General features: G+C 29.5%; 2 protein-coding genes across 2 annotated transcripts; both read left to right on the forward strand.

Annotated features, from left to right (window-relative positions):
- Window positions 1-1,868: 1,868 nt before the first annotated feature.
- LOC124920160 (serine/threonine protein phosphatase 2A 57 kDa regulatory subunit B' beta isoform) lies at window positions 1,869-3,917 on the forward strand. Its single transcript, XM_047460581.1, has 2 exons — window positions 1,869-3,340; window positions 3,452-3,917. Exons 1-2 carry the CDS (start codon window positions 2,222-2,224, stop codon window positions 3,755-3,757), a joined length of 1,425 nt encoding a protein of 474 aa, XP_047316537.1. The 5' UTR covers window positions 1,869-2,221; the 3' UTR covers window positions 3,758-3,917.
- Window positions 3,916-5,872, forward strand: LOC124920161 (transcription factor MYB27-like). The gene is made up of 4 exons (XM_047460582.1): window positions 3,916-4,053; window positions 4,973-5,092; window positions 5,168-5,297; window positions 5,374-5,872. Exons 2-4 carry the CDS (start codon window positions 4,975-4,977, stop codon window positions 5,723-5,725), a joined length of 600 nt encoding a protein of 199 aa, XP_047316538.1. The 5' UTR covers window positions 3,916-4,053; window positions 4,973-4,974; the 3' UTR covers window positions 5,726-5,872.
- The last annotated feature ends 15,754 nt before the right edge of the window (window positions 5,873-21,626 follow it).

Below are 21,626 nucleotides of genomic sequence, written 5' to 3' on the forward strand. Positions count from 1 at the left end.
GTTTTCGGCTCATTTAGTAGACAACGAACAACCAGCAGAGGAAGCGAGCCTCAATCAAGGAAGCTATTGCACACCTCTTGTATAAGGTTCCATTTTAAAATGTCCGGGAGCAAAGCTCACTTCGACGTTTCTAATTTTCTACAGAATTTTTGGCCTTTGCAGCAATCTTTTGTCGTATCCTTTTATAATTAAAAATTATTATTAGTATTATTATTTATATATAATTAGGTCTAAATTAATTTAAAAACAATAGAAAAACAAATAATTATAAAAGAAAATTAATAATATAAATTTATTTATTTAAATAAATAATAACTTAATTTTGAATTTATAAATATAAATTTAAATAATCATGAACTTGTAAAATAGTACATTTTTAATTTTAATTGTTATATAGTAAAATTTTAAAAATAGACTTAAATTTTTAAAAACACTTTCATATAATGATACTTAAAATCAATAAGACGCCACAATAATTCACGTCATCAACTCTATTTTTAGTTAAAATGTTCAAATCTCATTCTTAAAAATATGATTTTAATCCTAAAACACGTAAATTTAAATTTTAAAAAATGCATTCACTATAAATATTTTATCTTATATTTTTTATTTTGCTAATTATATTCTCACTAATCATATAATATAATATAATATATATATATATATATTAAATATAATTACCTTATATATATTATATTATTTTTCATCATTAATTTTATATAAATACGTTTCATCTTTATATATATATATATAAAATATTTTCTTTATTAGTATAAATATATTTTTGGTTAATAAAAAATTAACTAATTGATAATAATAAATATTAAATACAATATATATATATATATATATAAATACACAAAATAATAAAATTATTTCAACAATCTCATGTTCTAATGGTTAAAATGTTCACATTTAATGCTTAACACTAAGGTTTGATTTCCAAAACATGCAAATTTAGATTTTTAAAATGTATTATTGATTATAATATATGGTGACGCAACTTTTAAAAAATAAATACAAGACATCTGAAAAAGTGAGGTCGGAAATAGTTGTTGGTTTGACGATTATTTGAAAGTGTGAGGTCACGAGATTGAGGTCGGGTGGTGGATGGTTTGTCGAGTGTGAGGTTGTAATTAGTGATTTGTTTAACAAGTATTTGAAAGTGTGAGGTCACTAGATGGAGGTCGGGTGATGAGTGGTTTGTCGAGTGTAAGGTCGGAATTAGTGGTTGGTTTGACAAGCATTTAAAAGTGTGAGGTCACGAGAGGAAAGTCGAGTGGTGGTTAGTGGTTGGTTTGACGTTGGATAAGATGTTTGTGATCAATTGAGATTGATTGTTGATTTGCTGAAGTGGGAGTAAAAGAGAAGCCGACTAACATTGGTGAGTATTTTGTCGAAGAATAAAGATACATATGAAAAAGTGTGAGTCACAAAATGATGGTCAATTGTGGAGTAGTGGTTAAGTTTTACGAGAGATAAGAGATATGTCTCAGCTGAGATCGATTAAGATTGGTTGATAGTTTGTCGAAGAGATAAGAAAAAACATATGAAAAAATGTAAGTTACAAGATGATGGTCAATTGAGTAGTAAAGTGGGGTGTCAAGAGAATAAAATATATGTTAAAATATTAAGTTTAAAATTAAACTTAATTTTTACAAATAAAAATTAATTTTAAATTAATTAAATTTAAATAATATTAATTTTATCTAAAATATTTATAAATAAATAATATATTTTTGCACGGGATTGTACTAGTTTTTTAATAGTTAAGAACATTTCATGAATAATTTATAAGATAGTATAAAAATTATTATATATTAAAAATAAAGACTTTTATTAGATAATACTGTGAGTTGAATAATTGATGACTAACAAATTGTAAATTGCAATTACGCGGTATCTCTCCGTCAATTTGTGGATATCATCATATCACTTCTTTCGCCGCCGGCGAAAATTCCCTAACCGACCGGCGACTTGCCGATCGAATTACTCCTTCATTAACAGTTAACTAGACGGTACACTTTCCTTTATGATCCTCGTACAGTAAAGATAGATAGATTGCTGCTGCTCAGATCTGTGTTGATCTTCGTTTTTAAGCTAGATAGAACTAGCATTTCTTTAATTGGAAAATTTCTGATGTTTTTTCAACTATTCTAAGTTCGAAATTCTGGTAAATTCTTTATTTTGGGTTTAGGGTTAGGGTTCATTCGTTTTACAGATGTTTAACAAGATCATCAAACGTGGGCAACGTAAAGTTACTAAATCAGATGGAAACGAATTGGGTTATGCACCGCCAGCTAGCGGGAATTCTGGGTCAATTTCGACTTCGACTGTTGTCCTAAACCCTGCCTCTGTAGCTGCTGCAGTTCCTATGGCTTCCATAGAGACCCTCCCCATGTTTAAGGACGTTCCAACCTCTGAGCGTCAGAACTTGTTTTTCAAGAAATTGCAAATATGTTGTTTTAAATTTGATTTCAGGGATGCATCAAAGATGATTAAAGAGAAGGAAATCAAAACACAGACTTTTGTAGAACTTATTGATTTTATGCAGTCGGGTTCTGGTAAAATTACAGAAAGTAACCAAGAAGAAATGGTTAAGATGATTTCTCTTAATATATTCAGATGCTTTCCACCTTCTCCAAATGGAAATACAGGTTCAGAAAATATGGATCCAGAAGAAGACGAACCGTATCTTGATCCCTCGTGGCAGCATTTGCATCTGGTGTATGAGTTACTGCTGAGATACGTCCTCTCGTCCGACACAGATGCGAAAATTGCTAAGCGATACATCAATCATTCGTTCGTTTTGAAACTACTTGATTTGTTTGATTCTGAAGATCCTAGAGAAAGGGAATATTTGAAAACCATCCTTCATCGGATTTATGGGAAGTTTATGGTGCATCGCCCGTTTATTAGAAAATCCATCAATAATATATTCTATCGCTTCATATATGAGACTGAAAGGTATAATGGCATCGCTGAGTTTTTGGAGATTCTTGGCAGCATAATTAACGGGTTTGCCTTGCCAATGAAAGAAGAGCATAAATTGTTCCTTGTTCGAGCACTCATTCCACTTCATAAGCCAAAGTCAGTTGCTTTGTATCATCAACAACTCTCATACTGCATTATTCAGTTTGTTGAGAAGGATTGCAAGCTAGCTGACACTGTTATTAGGGGTTTGTTGAAATATTGGCCTGTCACTAATTGCCCCAAAGAAGTCCTTTTTCTTGGAGAACTAGAGGAAGTATTGGAGGCTACACAATCAGCCGAATTCCAACGCTGCATGGTTCCACTTTCCAGACAGATTGCCCGCTGTCTAAATAGCTCTCATTTCCAGGTTCGAGATGAAAAAAAACTATTGTTATATTTAGAAAGAAAAAAAAAACAGAAATTGATTTCCCAATGCCCTTAAAAGTTTTGGCTCAATTCTGGCATGATTTCGTCGTAGGTTGCTGAACGGGCTCTCCTTATATGGAACAATGAGCATATAATTAGTTTGATGGCACAAAACAGAAGTGTGGTTTTTCCTATCATTTTCGAGGCAATGGAGAAGAATTTGAAATCACACTGGAATCAGGCAGTCCATGGACTGACTGCTAATGTTCGAAAAATGTTGTCAGAATTGGACATTGAGTTGTTTGAAGAGTGTCAGAGACAATATGAAGAAAAGGAGGCCAAAGCAAAGGAATTGGAAGAGCGACGCCAACTCACTTGGCAGAGATTGGCTGCAGCCGGTTCCAGAGTAGGAGGGTAAATGACACTCAGAAACATTCTTTACCTTTCTTGTATTGTATTTAAATTGTATTATTTTGTAATATGGTGCAGATTAAGTATTATTTATGATTGTATTATAACTTGTACCATAACCCTTTTGACATTGGAGATATGTTTATGTTACTTTGTCGGATTAGATAGTTCATGCATGCAAAGTTTTTCGTTTTGTTTTTGTTCTTGTTGTTGACCAGGATTTCCAGGCCAGCTTACTTCAGTCAATGTGTTTTCAATCATAGTCGAATTTCAAGATCGTAATCCCCTTAATCCAAGCCTAAGGTATGTATGCATTTTAGTCAATATGTTTTCAATCTGGATCGAACCTTACGCTAGTAAACCCTTTATTTATGCTAACTTCTAAATATCTAATCTTCCCCTTAAAAGCCTAAGGTACATATGCACTTTAGTCAATATGTTTTCAATTAGAATTGAATTTTAGGCGGGTAAACTCTTTGTTTGTGCTGACTTCCCAAGGTCTAATCTTCTTTCATTTGTTTTTTGTTTGTTTGAAAAATTAGTTTTTTCACTCGAAAAAGCTAACATACATGATTGATTTCCCACTTCAATCAGACCTTCCACTTCAATCATCAATCATGATGTTATTAGTGGGAATCCAAAGGTCTAATCTTCTCTCATTTTTTTTTTTTAAATTAGAGTTGTTCAACGAAGAAAACTAACATAATCTCCCACAATAATTGGAATCCAAAGGTCTAATCTTCTCTCATTTGTTTTGTTTTGTTTGAAAAATTAGAGAAAAAAAGTTTACATGATCTCTCACAACTATGATCCTCCACTTCAATCAGGAAGTTCTTAGTGTGAATTAAATTTGTGACATTTGTTTTTTTAAGTAGGATTTTTCCATTTAAGCTATCCGGTTGGGTTCTCTCCTTTGTGTTTGTTTAATATAGGATAAAATAAACATTTGTAAGTGGTACCAGAATTGATGATGATGTTAAAAGGGGACATGGAACTATATTTATCTTTATCCAATGTCCAATAAAAAACATTCTTATTGACCAATTAGATATCAAATATTAGCCATCAGCCCATCACCTTATTAGTGTTTTCCACCTATAATGCCTTCCTTCTTTAAAGGGCTTTGGTTTCCACTTCTCCGTACCTCCCTTTTTCATGTATAAAAAATGGTAGGCCTCTTTGAGATTTTTGATTATGCTGAAAGTGACTGACTGTTAACCAGCCATGCACGAAGAAGATAGATTACGGAAAGGGCCTTGGCTCGAGGAGGAAGATGAGCTTCTCATAACCATAGTCTCCCATATGGGAGAACGACGATGGGATTCCTTAGCCGAGGCATCAGGTACATTAATTCCTAAGTTATATATTATGAGGTTTTATGATCGATTTTAACAGTAAATGTTTTATTTATTCGTAGGGCTTAGGAGGAGCGGTAAGAGCTGCAGGATGAGGTGGCTGAACTATCTTCATCCAAATCTGAAACGAGGGCGGATAACTGCTGAAGAAGGGCAAACCATTATTCTGCTGCATGAGCAGTGGGGAAATAAGTAAATGCAAATTTGATTAATGGTAGTTAAGAAGCTTTTATTGAATAAATTTCTGAATTTAATTAAACTTGTTTAGATGGTCAAAGATTGCTCAAAGAATGCCTGGAAGAACAGATAACGAGATCAAGAATTACTGGAGATGTCATGTGAGGAAGAAGGGACAAGCAGAGGAAGAAGAAGAACACAAGGATCAGGGTTTATCTGCAAATTGTTCATCCTCCTCGGGTACAATAGAGCAATCAAACTATTCGTTTTCAACTCCTTCTCCTTATGAAACCCAACTGTCGGATTGGATATCGAGTTGGACCGATGATCAATCTTTCGCGAACAATGATAGGGTGTTTTCTGATCAATCTAAAGAAATTGATGAGGCTAGCTTATGGGGTTGGAATTCTTCTGTCTCTCTTTGGGTTTGGGATACAAATTAATTAATGATTTAATAATAATAAAAAACTTTAATTTTATTCTTAAGATGTGTTCATATAGTATTCTGGTTTCTTGAGACCATTTCTTGTTAAATATTTCTTTAATGGTCCCTTTAAATGTGTATAAATGAAAATAAGTGCAAGTTTTCATTTTTGTTTGTTTGAGAAATGATTATTTTTCATTTGAACCAAAACAAAAATTTATTTTGAAATCATGTATTAACCTAATTTTCTGTTAAATGTGAAAAAAAAACATATTCAAAACTCAAAATAACTAGAGTTCATAGAGCAAGTAATTATATAAGTTCTCATAAGTTTAATATATAGAAATACATTAATTTCTATTTGTGAGAATTGAATTTATAAAATAAAATTTCTCAATACTTATTGACTCGTGCACGGGTAGAAAAGGACAAAAATCTACCATCCCTAATTGGAAATACTTTTTAAATTTTGTTTGAGAGTGACACATAAATACAAATTTTAATCTATTTTTAGCTAATTAAGTTAAATTTATAACTATATTATATTTAAATAATTGAAAATATTTTACAAAACATAAATACAATTTTGAATCTATTTTTGGCTGTTATTTTTTTTTTTAAATTTAGCTAATCATAAATATAATTTTTTTATAATAACAAAACTTTTTTCAACTAATTATTTTAAATGAGAAGATTATTTATTTAAGAGATCAAAAGTTACCGTTGAATACCATTCAATGCTTATAATTTTATATTAGTTTTAAAATAAAAAATAAAAAATCCCATTTTACACACTATAAATGGACTATTTTCATTAGGATAGGTTAGAATAAAAATGAATGAAACTGTCCGGTCAAAGTTCGACTTGAGTTTGACTTTAAACAAATTGAGTTGAGCTCGACTCGACTCGTTTAATATTCGAGTCGAGCTCGAACTCATATAATATTTGCTCGACCCTCGATGACTTGTTGAACTTTTTTGAGCTTGATAATAACTAATACATTTTATTTATTTATTTTAATATTAAAACCTAAAATTTAAAACAAATATTTTTTTTCTTTACAAATATTTGAAAATTTAATTTTAGTTCAAGTTTTTCAAATCGAGCCGAGCGGTAAGTAATAGTTGAGTCGAGCTAAAAAATATTTAATCAAGAAGACGAGGTCAGCTTGACTCGTTTGCAGACAGGTCACAGTTCAATTTCCACTCAAAATCTGTTAAATGAAGTGAAAGTCGTGCCTACAAGATATCACGTTAGTTTTCCACATTAAAAAAATAATAATAAAAAATAAAATATCTCCATTATAAAAAGCCTATAATATTTAATAAAAAAAAATATCTTCATTTTGATAAGCCTATAATATTTTCCTTAGTCAAAACTCAAAAGTGTCACTAAGAGCCTAGGATAATATTTTCATTAATCAACTACTAAACAAACATTAAACAACAAATGTCTCTGTCTCCATAATCAAACATATCTGAAAATTATTATGGTTGATCCGGGTCGAGTTAATTTGTTATCTAGCTAAACATATATTTGTCCATATTCATTGATTTATGCTCTAAATCGAAAGATTTGATGAATCAATATATATTCAATTTATCATTTTTTATTATTATTTATAAACGGAATGAATTGATCAAAATGTAATCAACTTAAACACAAGCAATCTAAATTGCCAAAATTTTAAAATGTAAGTAACACCCACATTGAACAATAAGTCATCACTTCTAGGGAAATCTTGGGCTAAATTTTAATTGAACAAATATAACTATTTTAATAGACAACATAGTTATATAAAACTTCAAAATGAACGTGCTAATAAATAATAACTCAAATAACTAATTAAAGGGTTCTAATTGACCAAATATATGATTTCAATTAAACACAATAAAATCCTTTCCAAATAATAAAAAAGCAACAAATAAAATCTAGGCCTATATATAGTCTACACTAACAACAACAATTTTAAATAAAGTATTCGAAAATACAATATAAAACTATACTCAATTTTTATCATTTTAAAAGTTCATACAAATATATATATATATATATATATATATATATATATATATATATATATATATATATATATATATATATATATATATATAAATAAACTACTAATTAATGTTATATCAATTACGAGTTCAATTTTCAATAAAAACATTTTTAATGGATGTGAGAGACATTTCTGCGGAATGTCATATTAGTTCTGCTTAATTCAAAAAAAAATTATATCAATTCGATTTAATTCGATCCGTGCATTTTTCATATATAAAAACCAGCCCATTTTGAACACAAATAAAGAATTCAACAAATAGCTCTTTTTTTTCTTTTTTTTTCCCCACAATTTTGTCCCTTACTGTTAAAAGAATTAATAAAAAGCCAATGTGAGGCCTTTCCATTTTCTTCTATATAATTTTTAAAGGATGAACTTTTTCCTTTCTTCTATATATTGAGGTTTTCTTTGTCACATTTTTATTGGCTGTGGATTGCAGTCTCAATTTCTATTTGCTCCTAGGTTAATTAAGATTGAAATCAATAGATTTAAAACAAAGATTTTTAAAGATCCAAAATATCTTCAAACATATATTAACAAATATTTTTAAAGATCAAGGATGGACTCAAAGAGAAACAAATAAAACTTTGAGAATAACTCTATTAACAAGAATGATAATTCATTACCACATCCGAGGCGGGATCAGATGACCTAGGTTAGGGTCGACACTAGGGTAAGCCTAGATTGTCGAATCCTCCTAGCCGACATTGCCTTCATTAGATTTCCAAATCCCAACGGATATCCATGTCACTTAATGTGAAATTGAGCCTAAGGTTTTTGAAGTCCACATTGGTGTGCCTCAATGTTAGATACAAAAGGGAAAAGAAAATATGTGTGATTATTTGTTGGATTCAGAAAGACATGAAATCACATATTGGTGAAAATGTCAATTAAATCATATTATTATGGAAATGTCAACTAAATCGCCAAAAGATCATATTATGGTGGAGATGTCAAAAATATCACATGATCTTTACCCTAATTATGAATTCTAAAAGTATATATATATATATATTTATTGTAAACGAGAGAGAGTGTGAGACTAAAAATTAGAACAAACAGAGAGAGTTAATTTGAGTTTGTAATCCCTATTATAACCTTATTGAATCGATTCTCCGAAAGCAGAACATAGGAAATTGTTGGTCCGAACCTGTATAAGATTCTTGTGTCATTATTTTGTTATTTCTTACTTTTACGTTATTGTTCTGTATTCTATCACGGTTGCTATTATTCCGTTTTCATTTTTAGAGTGATAGTTTTCACCACACTTACTTATTGTCTTACCATTATTTTTGGGTATTTGTTTCTTTTCATGATGTGCTCTTTTTTTTTTTTTTTTTTTTTTTTTTTTTTTTTTGCTAAAACTATCTTTTATTAAATAATCTTTGTTATGAAATGGAAAAAAATAGGGCACCATGTTTTGTAAAGCCATCAGACCATTTTGAATACAAATAAAAAATTCAAGCATTTACACAACCAAACAAATCTAAAAGTTCACTCTAGTGTAAAAAAGGGATTAATAAAAAAATCAATGAGGCCTTTTCCTTTTTCTTCTAAATATATTGAGGCTTTGCTTTGTCAAATTTCTGTTGGCCTTGGATTTCAACCTCAATTTCTATTTGCTCCAAGGCTAAGATTGAAATCAATAAAGAGATAAAGCAAACGATATTTGTACATATCCTAATCAACTTTACAGCAAATATTTAATGAAATAAAGAACACTTAGATTACAACCCATGTTTAAAATTAACTTAATCTGTAATTAAGTACATATATAATTAGTGGTCGGTTAGAAAACAACAATATTTTTTTATATTTTGATGTAAATAATAATAAAATAGTCTATCTAATAGATTATTGAATTAAGGTAGTTGTGTAAGCATTAAAGATACAAGATAAAAACAAATAAACTAATGAGCAAGGTGAACCTCCTAAAAGTTAATAGAATTCCCAGTTGTATATCTAGGTTTCTTGTATTAGAACTCCGAAAACAGAATGATAATAGCATCGTGGATGATCTGCATCGGCCGACTGCAGTTATGAAAAATTCTACAGTTTCTCTCTAGCCTCTAGCCAAGAATATATCCGTGAAAAATTAATGTCCGCCAATCTAGTTGCCTCAGAACATACCTTCCAACATCCGTCAACAAATTTTGGCATAACCCACTAGATCCCAGTGAAGCCCTCAAACTAAAACGAGGTTCCAACCCATGATCCTATAACAACTCCTATAATAAGTTTATGGTCTTTATATTTATGTTTTTATATATATAGTTGTAAGAAAAATAATATTATCAAATTTGGTGGCCTAACTTGTAGGTCTTAATTGATAGACTAGACGTTGTTTGAGACATCATATTCGTTGTCTAATGTTTCGAGGACATTATTTTCATTAGAAATTCTGTTAATTTATTTTCATAATCCGAAATATTTTATATTTGATATGAAAATGCTATTATAAGAATTTTGTTTTTGTTTTTGATAATCTTATACAAAATTTATTTTGTATATAAGTTTTAATAAAAGTTCTGTTAAATTATTTTGATAATCTCATAATTTTTTATTTGATATATATGTGAAATATATTTTCTCGTTAAAATTATAATTATAAATTTATTTAAATGAATTAGTTATCATTAATTCAAATAAGAATTTACATATATAAAATTTTATTGTAAAATAATATAACACAATCAAAACAATTAAAAATTTATAGAAGAATGATACTGGAAGAGAATTTGAGATAGAGAACTAAAGTTTATGCAATATTTTTTCTTTTCAATATCATTTTTCATCTTTCACTATCTAGAATGAAGAAGAAGAACAGCTGGATCTTATTCATCTCTCTTATTTTCCTCTTTCTCTTCTCCCATGTCGCATCAAATACAGGTACAATGATGACCCATTTGATTTATATTATCAATCGAACAAGGTATTACATTGACCTATTTGAAGGATTGAATAATAGATCATATATTTGTGAAGTAATTTTAAAATATATAATTAAACAAATTAAATCAATTAGTTAAATACACTACCATACTAATAATTTCAAGCAAATTGTGTAATTAAAATAAATGGGTTGTTTGAATTCGAATTTTTTAAATAACTTGTTTTTTTTTAAATAATGATCGATAAGATTTTGAGGATTTTTGATTTTTTTTTATAAGAAGATTAAAATATATTAATATATAATGATAAATTAAATATAATAATTAAATTATATAATATTTTAATTAATAAATTGAATAATTTGATTATTACGAGGATGGTGAGATAATATTGAATTAAATTATTTAAATAACATCAACCCCCAAGTCTAAAAAAAAATAGTTACATATATCTTTATCATTTTCAATATATCATAACTTTAATTAATATATAGAGTGAATAAATTATCAATCCCAAAGATTGTTAAGTCCCATTTGATTGATTGGAGGTCTCTACCAGATTGGTCATGCAGATAATTTTCTCTTTCAGGCTTGTTAAATATTTTCATCAATTCTCTTAATTATATATTGTTTATTCTAACTAATTGAAATATGATATTGATATTTGTATGTGGTTGGTTTCAGTTGATGAAGAATATATCAAACATATCAGATAAGAAGGTGGAGAATTTCATTGGTTTAGTTAACCCAAAATGGATTCTTAAGCTTAAGAGGAATACCAAATTTTATAGATATATGGGTTCTTTAACTGTCCCACCTTGTACTGAATGTGTCATTTGGGCCATCACAAAAAATGTAATCATTCATTTTATTATAACTAATCATTATACAAAGTTTATCATTCAATTATTTAAATAACAGTGACAAATATTTGCAGGTGAGAAGTGTTTCGACAGTTCAAGTTCAATTATTGCGAGAAGTTGTTCAAGATGTAAGTATCATTTTAGATTTGAAAATGGTCTAAACATAACGTAACTAAGCATGACATTCATGAAAACCGCTAAACAATTTATGTATATGGTTTGCAGCATGCCGAGAGGAATGCAAGACCAGTTCAACCACTAAACAATAGAAACATTTATTCATCTTCAAATTTGCATAATTTGTACACAAAGAATTGATCAAATTGAATGATTCTTTGGAATATGCTTATTTATTTATTTTTGGTTAGAAACTATAAAGTAAAAATAATAATAAACGTGTATTTTCATTATTTAAGTATCTTTTGAAACTATCTCTGGTAAATAAAATTTTTCAAGTCTCTTATTTAATGTCTAAGTTTTGTTTATATATATATATATATATATATATATATATATATATATATATATATATATATATATATATATATATAAATATATATAAATATAAAAGTTGTAATTGTGTCATTATTTCGTAAGGAAGAATTTCATTCAAGTTTGATTCTCTCTTTAAAATCTTTATTCACTTTTTTCATATATTTTTTTTCATGGTTCGATCATTATCGATGTCTTGATTTTAATTTCGTTACACTTCTATCTCATTTTACGAGTTAAGATATTTCACCTAAAATTATCTATTAAATAATTATTTAAAGTGTAAACTAATCATGATCTATCTGAAATTCTTTCCTTCAAAAATCTGACCAAACTTCCAATTTTGAGGAACAATAGGCTAAGAAGTTAGTTTTCTGTCGTCGCTAGTATGGATCTGAAAGGTCAATGATTCTACGGACAACACGGCGTTAGTGACCTATTTTTGACCCAAGTTTCTATCTAAGGAAATCCATTTTAATTTATTGTTTCCCTTCATCTGAACTCCGGTTTCATCTTCGGCTCCTCCAACATTCCAAATCATCACTATATTTTTTTTTGGAAAATAACTTAGTGTCATTTCATTAAAAAAACCTCAAAATATGGAGAAAAAAAAATACAAAAATTTAAGATTAGATCTAGACAATTTCTAGATTTGACAGTGAAACAAGAACTGAATTACAAATATCAACAACAACAATCAATTAACGCTTATATCGTTTTTTATATTGATTTTATTTGTGACTTTCTCAAACAAAATATCTCATATCTGGCAGAATTTTCTATTCTCTTCATTACTTTCGATTCCTCTCAATAATTGAATGCGTGAATTTCCATATGAAGTTATATCTCCCCAAATATCTTCAACAATTCTACTTCTTCCACTGTGAGTTCTTGAATTTCATTATTTCCAGATATTGTAGATTACTGCTCCAAAGTAGCATTTTAACATACTTACATAAAAGGATCTTCCTTTTGCTTTATTCTTGATCAACTCTTGGATTTCTTCCCATGTTACTAGAAAGTTGATGATGTTCATGTTTACAACATACCTCCTTTAGATTTGTATTACAAAAGAGCATTCCCCAAATATATGGTTTATGTTTTCCTCAACTCCCGAACATAGGACATAGTTGATATCAAGAATGTTTATGTATTTTCGAATTATATTTTTTGTTGTCAACATTTTCCTGTATACCAGCCAAAGAATAAATTAGTGACGAGAAATAATCTTTGGTGATCATACCACATTATGTGAATCTACATCATGTCCTCTTGTTCTAACCATTTCTCATGCCTTCCTGTAATGAAATTTTCGTCGCTTTCTGTTTTCCAGCATATTTCATCATTTCTTTCATTGGGTTGTTTCTGTCTCATTAGGTTTAGGATTCTATCACCTTTTGGAATACACCTTAAAAGTGAATCACATTTACCTTCATAGACGCCTCTAAATGAGTACTTGATGTATTCTCTTCTAACTCTGATTTCTTGCATTTCTTCTTTGAACATAATGAGAATATTATCCAGGTAAGGATCTGTTATGGTCTACGCATCAAGGCCTCGGTCCTAGAATATTTCTAGCACCCTTTTCTCGGTCCTATGGTGCACATGGGCCAGTTTATGTCTTTTGTTTAATAATTCTGTTTTGTTTCCCTCTTCTTATATTTTTCTCAAACCGAATTCTATTATTTTTACAAGTTGTTGTAACAAGTTTGTAACTAATTACTCTTGGGTAATTCAGCCTCTATAAATGCTGATGCCCACCCCACATTTTGGGCTATGAATTGAAGCTTGTGAAAGTTGTTACTCTAAGTTATTCTCTCGGCATTGAACCTCTTTCTTGGACTACTAAGTGTATTCTAGTAGTATTCTCTTCTCACCCCGGTTTCTTCTCTCTTTAACCTCGAATTCTCTTATCACATTATATCCGATGCGCTTTATTAAAGAATTCTATACTCGGTCCCATCAATCAAGAACACGTTTCTTGAAATCAAGAACTCGGAAAGTTAAGTTATAGTTTCAAGCTTAACAGGATCATATCAAAATAGTACCCCTCTTCCATTTTTAATTGTAGTTTGCACCATTTGAAAGGCATATTTTCTTATTTTTTGATCTTCTTCAATGACCATGTCATTATTTCATTGATGCTTCATGTCTGAATACTCTACTCTTCTTTCATAAATCTTGTATGCACCCATTTGACTCACAGGGAGTCTGTTTTCTACTCCAACGCCCATAAGTTCCTGATGGTGAGGGCTTTGTTCCATTCAACACAACTTTTTATTCCTAATCTGCCTTCTTCTATGGGAGTGCAAACATCCTCCTATTTAACATTTTTGCCTCCACTACCTTGTGATCCCCAGACATAATCTCTCATAATTCTATCCAGTTGAACCATTATTTTCTTTGGGATGACTATATGTTGTGCCCAATAGCTAATAATTCCAAAGATGACTTTTTTAACGAGCGAGATTCTACCTGCATAAGATAGTTTTTTTGTAGCCCAACCCAAGATAGAAATTCTAACATTTTCTATCAGTTGTCTGAAGTGATTATATCGAAGTTGTTTTGATGATAAGGGTACTCCAAGATATTTCACTAGTAGTTCACATTCCTTGATTCCTATAATATTGAATATGTTTTCATTCCTTTCTTCATTAACTCCTCCATAGAAAGCTTGACTTTTGTCCTCAATGATGTATAAACCTGTAATACTCGAAAAGATTGTTAGAGCTTCTTTGATTATACCAACAGATTCAACATCCGCATAAACCACAAAAAATTAGATCATCTGCAAAATATATATGGGTAATTGTTTTTTCTTTACGGTACGAATGAAATTTAAAATGATAACTTTTTAGAAGCATTTTAAAATAAGGGTTGCCTGTCATTATAAACTTTATTCCTCCTTTCTTTTAATATGGAACCATGCAATAACACAAATAATGAATGGTTTGTCACAATATCACATTGGCTATAAATAGAGTTTTGGAGCTCATTGTATTTGGTTTTTTTGGAAGTTCTTTCCTTGTATAATAGTTAAAGTTTTGGAGCTCATTGTATGTAGTTTTTTTAGAAGTTCTTTCCCTATATAATAGTTTGAGTTTTGGAGCTCATTTTATGTGGTTTTTTAGAAGTTGTTTCCTATCACATCACATCACATTGGGGACCTAGGAATTTCAGTTGGGGGTGGGTTTGAAATATTTATTTTAAATAGATTTAATATATTTTTGATAGATTGAATAAAATAAAGAGAAAATTATGAATAAAACGAGCAGATGAAAATGTGTTCAGCCTTTTTTTTAAATTTATGTATGAAGTAGTTAATAATAATTAAAAAAGTTAAAGAATTGTGTGACTTTTCTATAGTAAAAAAAATATATTTTTTGAGTTTATGGCCAATCTCATCTCTAACCTAAATTTGTCTGAAAGAAAGCCATTCTTTTATATATATATATATATTATAAAATAGAAATAAATTTATTAAAATAAAATTAGAACTAAAGACTATATAATTAAATATAATAAAAAATTCAAATTTAATTGTGACCCGTAAAATAATTAATAGTCCAATCAAATAAGTGAGGACGGCTATCAAGATTTAAGAAAGAATTATAACTAGTCATTTATTATTAATAACAATTGATTTTTTCTTTATGTTTTACAAGTTTACTTTAATTATTATATATTTTTATGGAATGCCAATTATCAGGTGGGTTATACGTACATATAATAATTAAAGTAAACTTGTAAAACATAAAGAAAAAATTTGGAATGAATTCAACAAAATAAAAGATGAAATTATATATTATTTATAAAAATTGTGAATGTAGCACTAGATAAATAATAATAATAATATTTTAAAATATTGGAATTTACTATTTTAATGTTAATTATTTAAAATTATTTTTTATTATAAAATATTATTTAAACATAAAGAAAATAAATAAATTTAAAAGATAAAAAAATACTTATATATTTTTAAAACATTAAAATGATTTATAAAAATCTTACAAATTAATTAAATCCAAATAATCATTATAATAAAATAAGAAATAAAATAAATATATTTTAACATCTTTTTCTCAAACAAAGGTTTAAAATCAACATATCTAACATCTTTTTCTTTCTCTCTCAAACAAAGTTGAAAACCTACCAAATTCCATCGTCAACAAACTACAACCCATTCTTTCCCTTCTTGCCAGATTGTATAGGTATAAAAAAATTATGTATGAGCTAGGGGTGGACTTAAGCCCACTTCATCCCTGAGCTTCATCCCTCCCTGGCATCAGACTATAATTCTAATTATTAATTCATTCATTTTTATTAACTAAAATATTTTTACTTTAAAAACTCTTACTTTTTTTTTTTTATCTATATTCAGAAATACCAATATTAAACCAGATCTTCGTGATCCGAATGAGTTTTGGTAAAAAAAAATGATTTGTTTAGGAAATTGTGTGACCTTTAGGTCTTAACCAGGTTTTCTAAATATTTCTCTAGTACCTATTCTAACCTAATTTTCAAAAAATAAAATAATAGTTTCCCCTCTATTCATGATTTTCTCTCACCCCGTTATCGTTATCCGTAAGTTTAGTCAAACTCAAATGTTACTCATAAAGGTAAGTATAATTTATATTAACCTTCACATAAAATAGTTATAATCTATATTAATCTTGATCTTATAAAGAGATTATATTTACCGTAATTTCTTGATGTATGATATCACAATAATTTAATGGTATCAGGGTTGTTACAGATGGTATCAAAACCAACTAAGTTGAGGAGATTGTGTGTCTCACATTGAAAAATCACAATAAATATGAACTCCTTACAAATGTGAGATTAATAAACTATAGATATCTTCATAGATAAAATTTGATTTTAATTTGTTGTAGTCGAGTGGTTTGCTCGGAGAATTTTGTAGTTATTTCTTCACGATAATATTACTCGGGTTGAGGGCATAACCAACTTATAGGAGTTTTATTTTTATTATTTTCCAATATGAGCATCACCATCCCAACTTAGACACACGAGATTCCATCCTGATCATGACATTGAAATGACTCAATCTAACACTTTCTTTCCACGGGATTTAAAAAAAAAATGGAAGGTAACATAACTATGATACCAAACAGGAACAATCCCATCCTTATACTCCGCGATATGGAGAAAAGTTGGTTGAAAAAGATCAAAATGTTCATGAGGAGGATTACACCAACCACCATTATCCGAAGTAAGAGCATAATTTGGAGGGCAATTATTGGTGGCAGTGACATTTATCATCGTTAAAACACATGATCTCATAACAAGCATTAGGATGTGACATGATACTTTAACTTTTTTTTAAGAAGATGTGGCATTTTCTTATGACTGAAATTATGTAAGTAATTGATCATTTTTATCGATTTCATCATTTGGTAAGAGTTGTCACTCTACTTTGATATGTTTCATTCGTAAAACTCAAGAAACTATTGATGTAAAGAATTTTAGGTCAATTAGTCTTGTTTCGTCATTCTATAAGATTGTCGCAAAATGTTTGACAACAAATTGCGAAGAGTGTTAGACACGGTCATATCTAATAATCAGTTGACGTTCATCAAAGGTCGTCAAATTTATGATGCCGTATTAATAGCCAATGAGTGCATTAACTCAGATAATTCAAGAGATGAAAATGTGATTTTGTCAAGTTAGACATAAAAAAAGTTTATGATCATGTCAATTGAGAGTTTTATTTGATTTATTGGACAAAATGAGAATATGTGCAAAATGGATTAGTTGTATTAGATTTTGCCTCTCAGCAGTTAATTTTTTTGTCATTGTTAATGGGAGTTCTTAAGGTTTTTCGAAAGCTCTAGAGGGATCAGATATGGTGATTCACTCTCTCATTTTTTGTTCATCATTATTATTATGGAAGCTCTCTAAAAAATGATGGCTTTCGTAGAAAACTCGGAACTCATCCGTGGAGTGAGTTGTGGGTCAAGAAGATATCCTTTTACCATATCACATTTACTTTTTGATGATGACACGATTTGCATAGTTCAAGCTACTTATATAAATTTTAAACACATTCAGGATATTTTATGGTTATTTAGTGCATGTTCCGGTTTTCGAGTTAATCTTAATAAGTCAGGCATCTTTTTTCAAATTATGTTTCGAATAGAAGAATGATGAGGTTGACAAATGTGTTGGGGTTTAGAATTGGTGGTCTTCCATCAACATATCTTGGTATGTCATTAGGTGCTAAATTATGACCAAGGTCTCTCAGGACCCGATTATTACTAAAATAGAATATAAATAGTATAGAAGGAAATATAAAATAATCTCGAAAGGGGGTTGACTAATCCTTATTAAGAGTGTATTCTCATGTATACCAACATATACGATGTCATTATTTATTCTCCCTAAGAGTGTGGTGGTGAGAGAATAATGTGTAAATTTTTATAGAGATCTTCTAACTCATTGTTTTATCACCTAGTTAGTTGAGATAAGGTTAAATATTTTAAAGATCAAGAATGTCTAGATATTCGAGATCTTATTTCTTTTAATAATACTCTTATATTAAAATGGTGTACTAGATTTGTAATGGAGCTTGAACATCGATAATCAGATTTAAGTAGGGTAATGATTGGTTTCGTTGATTCACCAAAATGCCTAATTATCTAGTAGAGTGTAACATTTGGAGGGGAATTTATTCTATCTGGAAAAGTTTTCGTGAGTAGTCTAGATTCATTGTTGGGATGGTTATTCAATTAAATTTGGGACGACATTTGGTGTAGTGTCAAAAGTCTAGCTACGATGTATCTTGAGCTTGCTTCCATTGTTATATGTAAAAATGCCACAATTAAGGACATGTTTGATCCTCGGTCTAGTGGTTCTGCTAGCCGAATTAGATATAGAAGGAGATTAAACATTATGGAGACTTCGTCCCATAATAGAGTTTTACTTTTGGTAAGACGCAATCAAGTGCCACTATCTAATGCATTGGCAATATATGGATAGTTTCCATGTGGGGCATTGCTATAATTTATTCGCTAAGATGATTTCATATAATTTTTATTTGGAAAAACTTTGGAAGTCTTTCATTCAAGATCTCATTCTTTGAATAGAGAAAAATGTGGGGCATGGTTGAATTCTAACGGATGATATGTGCATGAAAAAAATGTTGTATTATGGTTAGTCATATGTCACGAAGAAGTTGAATCGACAACTCACTTACTTTAGCATTGTCAATGGGTGACTAATATTTGAATTTTTTTGTGCAGTATTACTGATATTCATTGGGTGATGACCGAGTTTTTAGGTAGTTGCTGATAAGTTTTAATTGATGCGGCTAATATGGCAAACCTACATACTTGGGTTACCATCTCAATTATTTTTTGGTGGACTATCTAGTTGAAGAGAAATCGTCGAACTTTCAATGATCGTAGTCGTCCGATGCATATCATTCATAATATTATTATTATGACTCTTTCTAAGATTCGTTCAAGAAAGACAATAGAGTCTGTCGGGGAATTAATCGTTCTTCTCGAGGATTTTCGAGTTAGATAACTTATTTAGTACCATTTTTTCTTTATTTTTTTTTTATTTTTTTCATGTCATGCTTTGTCGTTGTTCTTAAACGATTTTTTTTTTATTTTTAACATATATAGACATTTTTTAAAAAACAAATTGAAAACTCAAGTGATGTGATTGTAACCCTCGAAAATACCCTTGTCCCGAAAAAAGCTCGAGGTTCGAGAAATTTCAACATTAAATTGCGTGTCAAGAATCTTTTTAATAATATATTATTTTTTAAAATTTTATGAAATATATCCTGACATTTGAAATTAATTATAATAATAATTAATTCTGATTAAATTTTAGATAATTTACTAGATTTAAAATAATCAAATTATTTATTTGATAAGAGTCGTTAATTGATTTTTTTAAATCAATAAATTATACATTTACAAACGTATTTTTGACCAGATTCTCTTTTTGGTTCGATGTTTGGTGATACTCGGAAAAAGGCTTTCGCGTTATATCATTTGTACCATTTAAAATAATCTATACTTTATAAAGTCTTGACTTTTGAAAAAATAGTTTTTTTACGTTTTATTTAACCAATTATTATTCAGGTTCTAGACATGCACAAATTTTGAGCATTTAAAATTGTAAAAACAATATTTAAATGTTGGTATCTCATGCTGATGTCGACGTTTACTGAGGAAAATACCTGAAAAATATCAAATTTAAAGTTTTAGGATCTAAAATTAAATCATAAACAAGTCCTTGTCAAATATTTTTTATGAAAATATTCTAAAACTATTTTTAAATCATTTTTTTATTTTTTTTCTAGATTTTAGAAAATGGTTTGGGATCCAAAATTATAAAAATAATTTTAAAATTTTAAAATCCAAACCAAACAGGCCCACTGGTCCTCTCGGTCCTAGGTCGAGGTCCCTCGGTCAAGGTGCGGGAACTCTCAGTCGAAGTGCTAGAGTTCTCGATTGAGGTGTGGGAATCCTCGGCTGGGGTGCTGGAGTCCTCAGTCGGGTGTAAGGATCCTCAGTCGAGTGTGAAATTCTTCTATCGGGGGTCAATGAATTCTTCGGTTTTGGGTTATCCCTGGATTAACCTTTCTCGGTCCTAGGTGCAAGATGTTGTCGATCTAGGGTTAGCCTTGGACTAACTTTCCTCGGTCCCAGGTACAAAGGACTCTCGTTCCCAAGTTAGACTTGGGCTAGAGTCCTTAAGAATATCAAGCTATAGGTTTGATGATTTTGATTGAGGCTTTGATCCTTTGACCCAAGAGTATGAGAAGCTTCATATGGTCCCAAAGATCATTTATAACATTATCCCGATGTGTCATTCGATCGGGATGATGTCTCATTCAACTCAAACTATTTTGAGGTAAAAAATGGGTTTTTGGTTTTTAGGCTTTATTGAAGCGTGAGAAGCTTGACAATAGCTTCCTTATGCTTTATATTATTGAATGAAGCTAAAACATGAACACTGACTATTCGTTTTAATCAATTCAAGAACTGAAATTTGTATTCTGAATTATAAAAAATATAGTTTTTGATTAAGCATCTAAATTGGCCTATCCTAAATTGGGTTTATTGGTTTATTTTGGTTAAAGTGACAAAAAAATCTGTATGAAATATGGATAAGATTATTTGGGTAGAATGGGTTTTGGGACATTTAAGTCCCCACTGTTGTTAAAAATTACGGAACGTGTCATTGGGTAATAGGGTTTAATAATTTAAAATTTAAAAAAATTTGGTAAGGGTAAAATGGTATTTTAAATAGAGGAATGAAGTGATTGAAAAGATTGAAATGATGGAAAAGAAGGGAGAGAAAAAACCAATTTAATCTAAAATAAATCAAATAGGACTGATCTAGATGGCTTAGAATCGGTTCAAATATGTTCCCAACATCCTTAGAAACATGTTGGGTAGTTTTCTGAGTTGCTATTCTTGAGCAATAAATCAATAACAGAAACCCGATATTGAAAATTTTTAAAATTAAATTTGGGGGTTTCTGATTTAAGTTGATAGATTCGGTTTTGTTTCAACAGAAAGCTTATAAATGATGATATGATCGTTCTCCAATCAAGAAATCAGATAATC

The sequence above is a fragment of the Impatiens glandulifera genome, chromosome 1 (assembly GCF_907164915.1).
Source record: "Impatiens glandulifera chromosome 1, dImpGla2.1, whole genome shotgun sequence".
Lineage (NCBI taxonomy): Eukaryota > Viridiplantae > Streptophyta > Magnoliopsida > Ericales > Balsaminaceae > Impatiens > Impatiens glandulifera.

Coding starts and splice junctions, on each gene's coding strand:
- LOC124920160 (XM_047460581.1), top strand. CDS start 2,222: ATGTTTAACAAGATCATCAAACGTGGGCAACGTAAAGTTACTAAATCA. Junction 3,341..3,451: donor TAAATAGCTCTCATTTCCAG/GTTCGAGATGAA, acceptor ATTTCGTCGTAG/GTTGCTGAACGGGCTCTCCT.
- LOC124920161 (XM_047460582.1), top strand. CDS start 4,975: ATGCACGAAGAAGATAGATTACGGAAAGGGCCTTGGCTCGAGGAGGAA. Junction 5,093..5,167: donor TTCCTTAGCCGAGGCATCAG/GTACATTAATTC, acceptor ATTTATTCGTAG/GGCTTAGGAGGAGCGGTAAG. Junction 5,298..5,373: donor CATGAGCAGTGGGGAAATAA/GTAAATGCAAAT, acceptor AAACTTGTTTAG/ATGGTCAAAGATTGCTCAAA.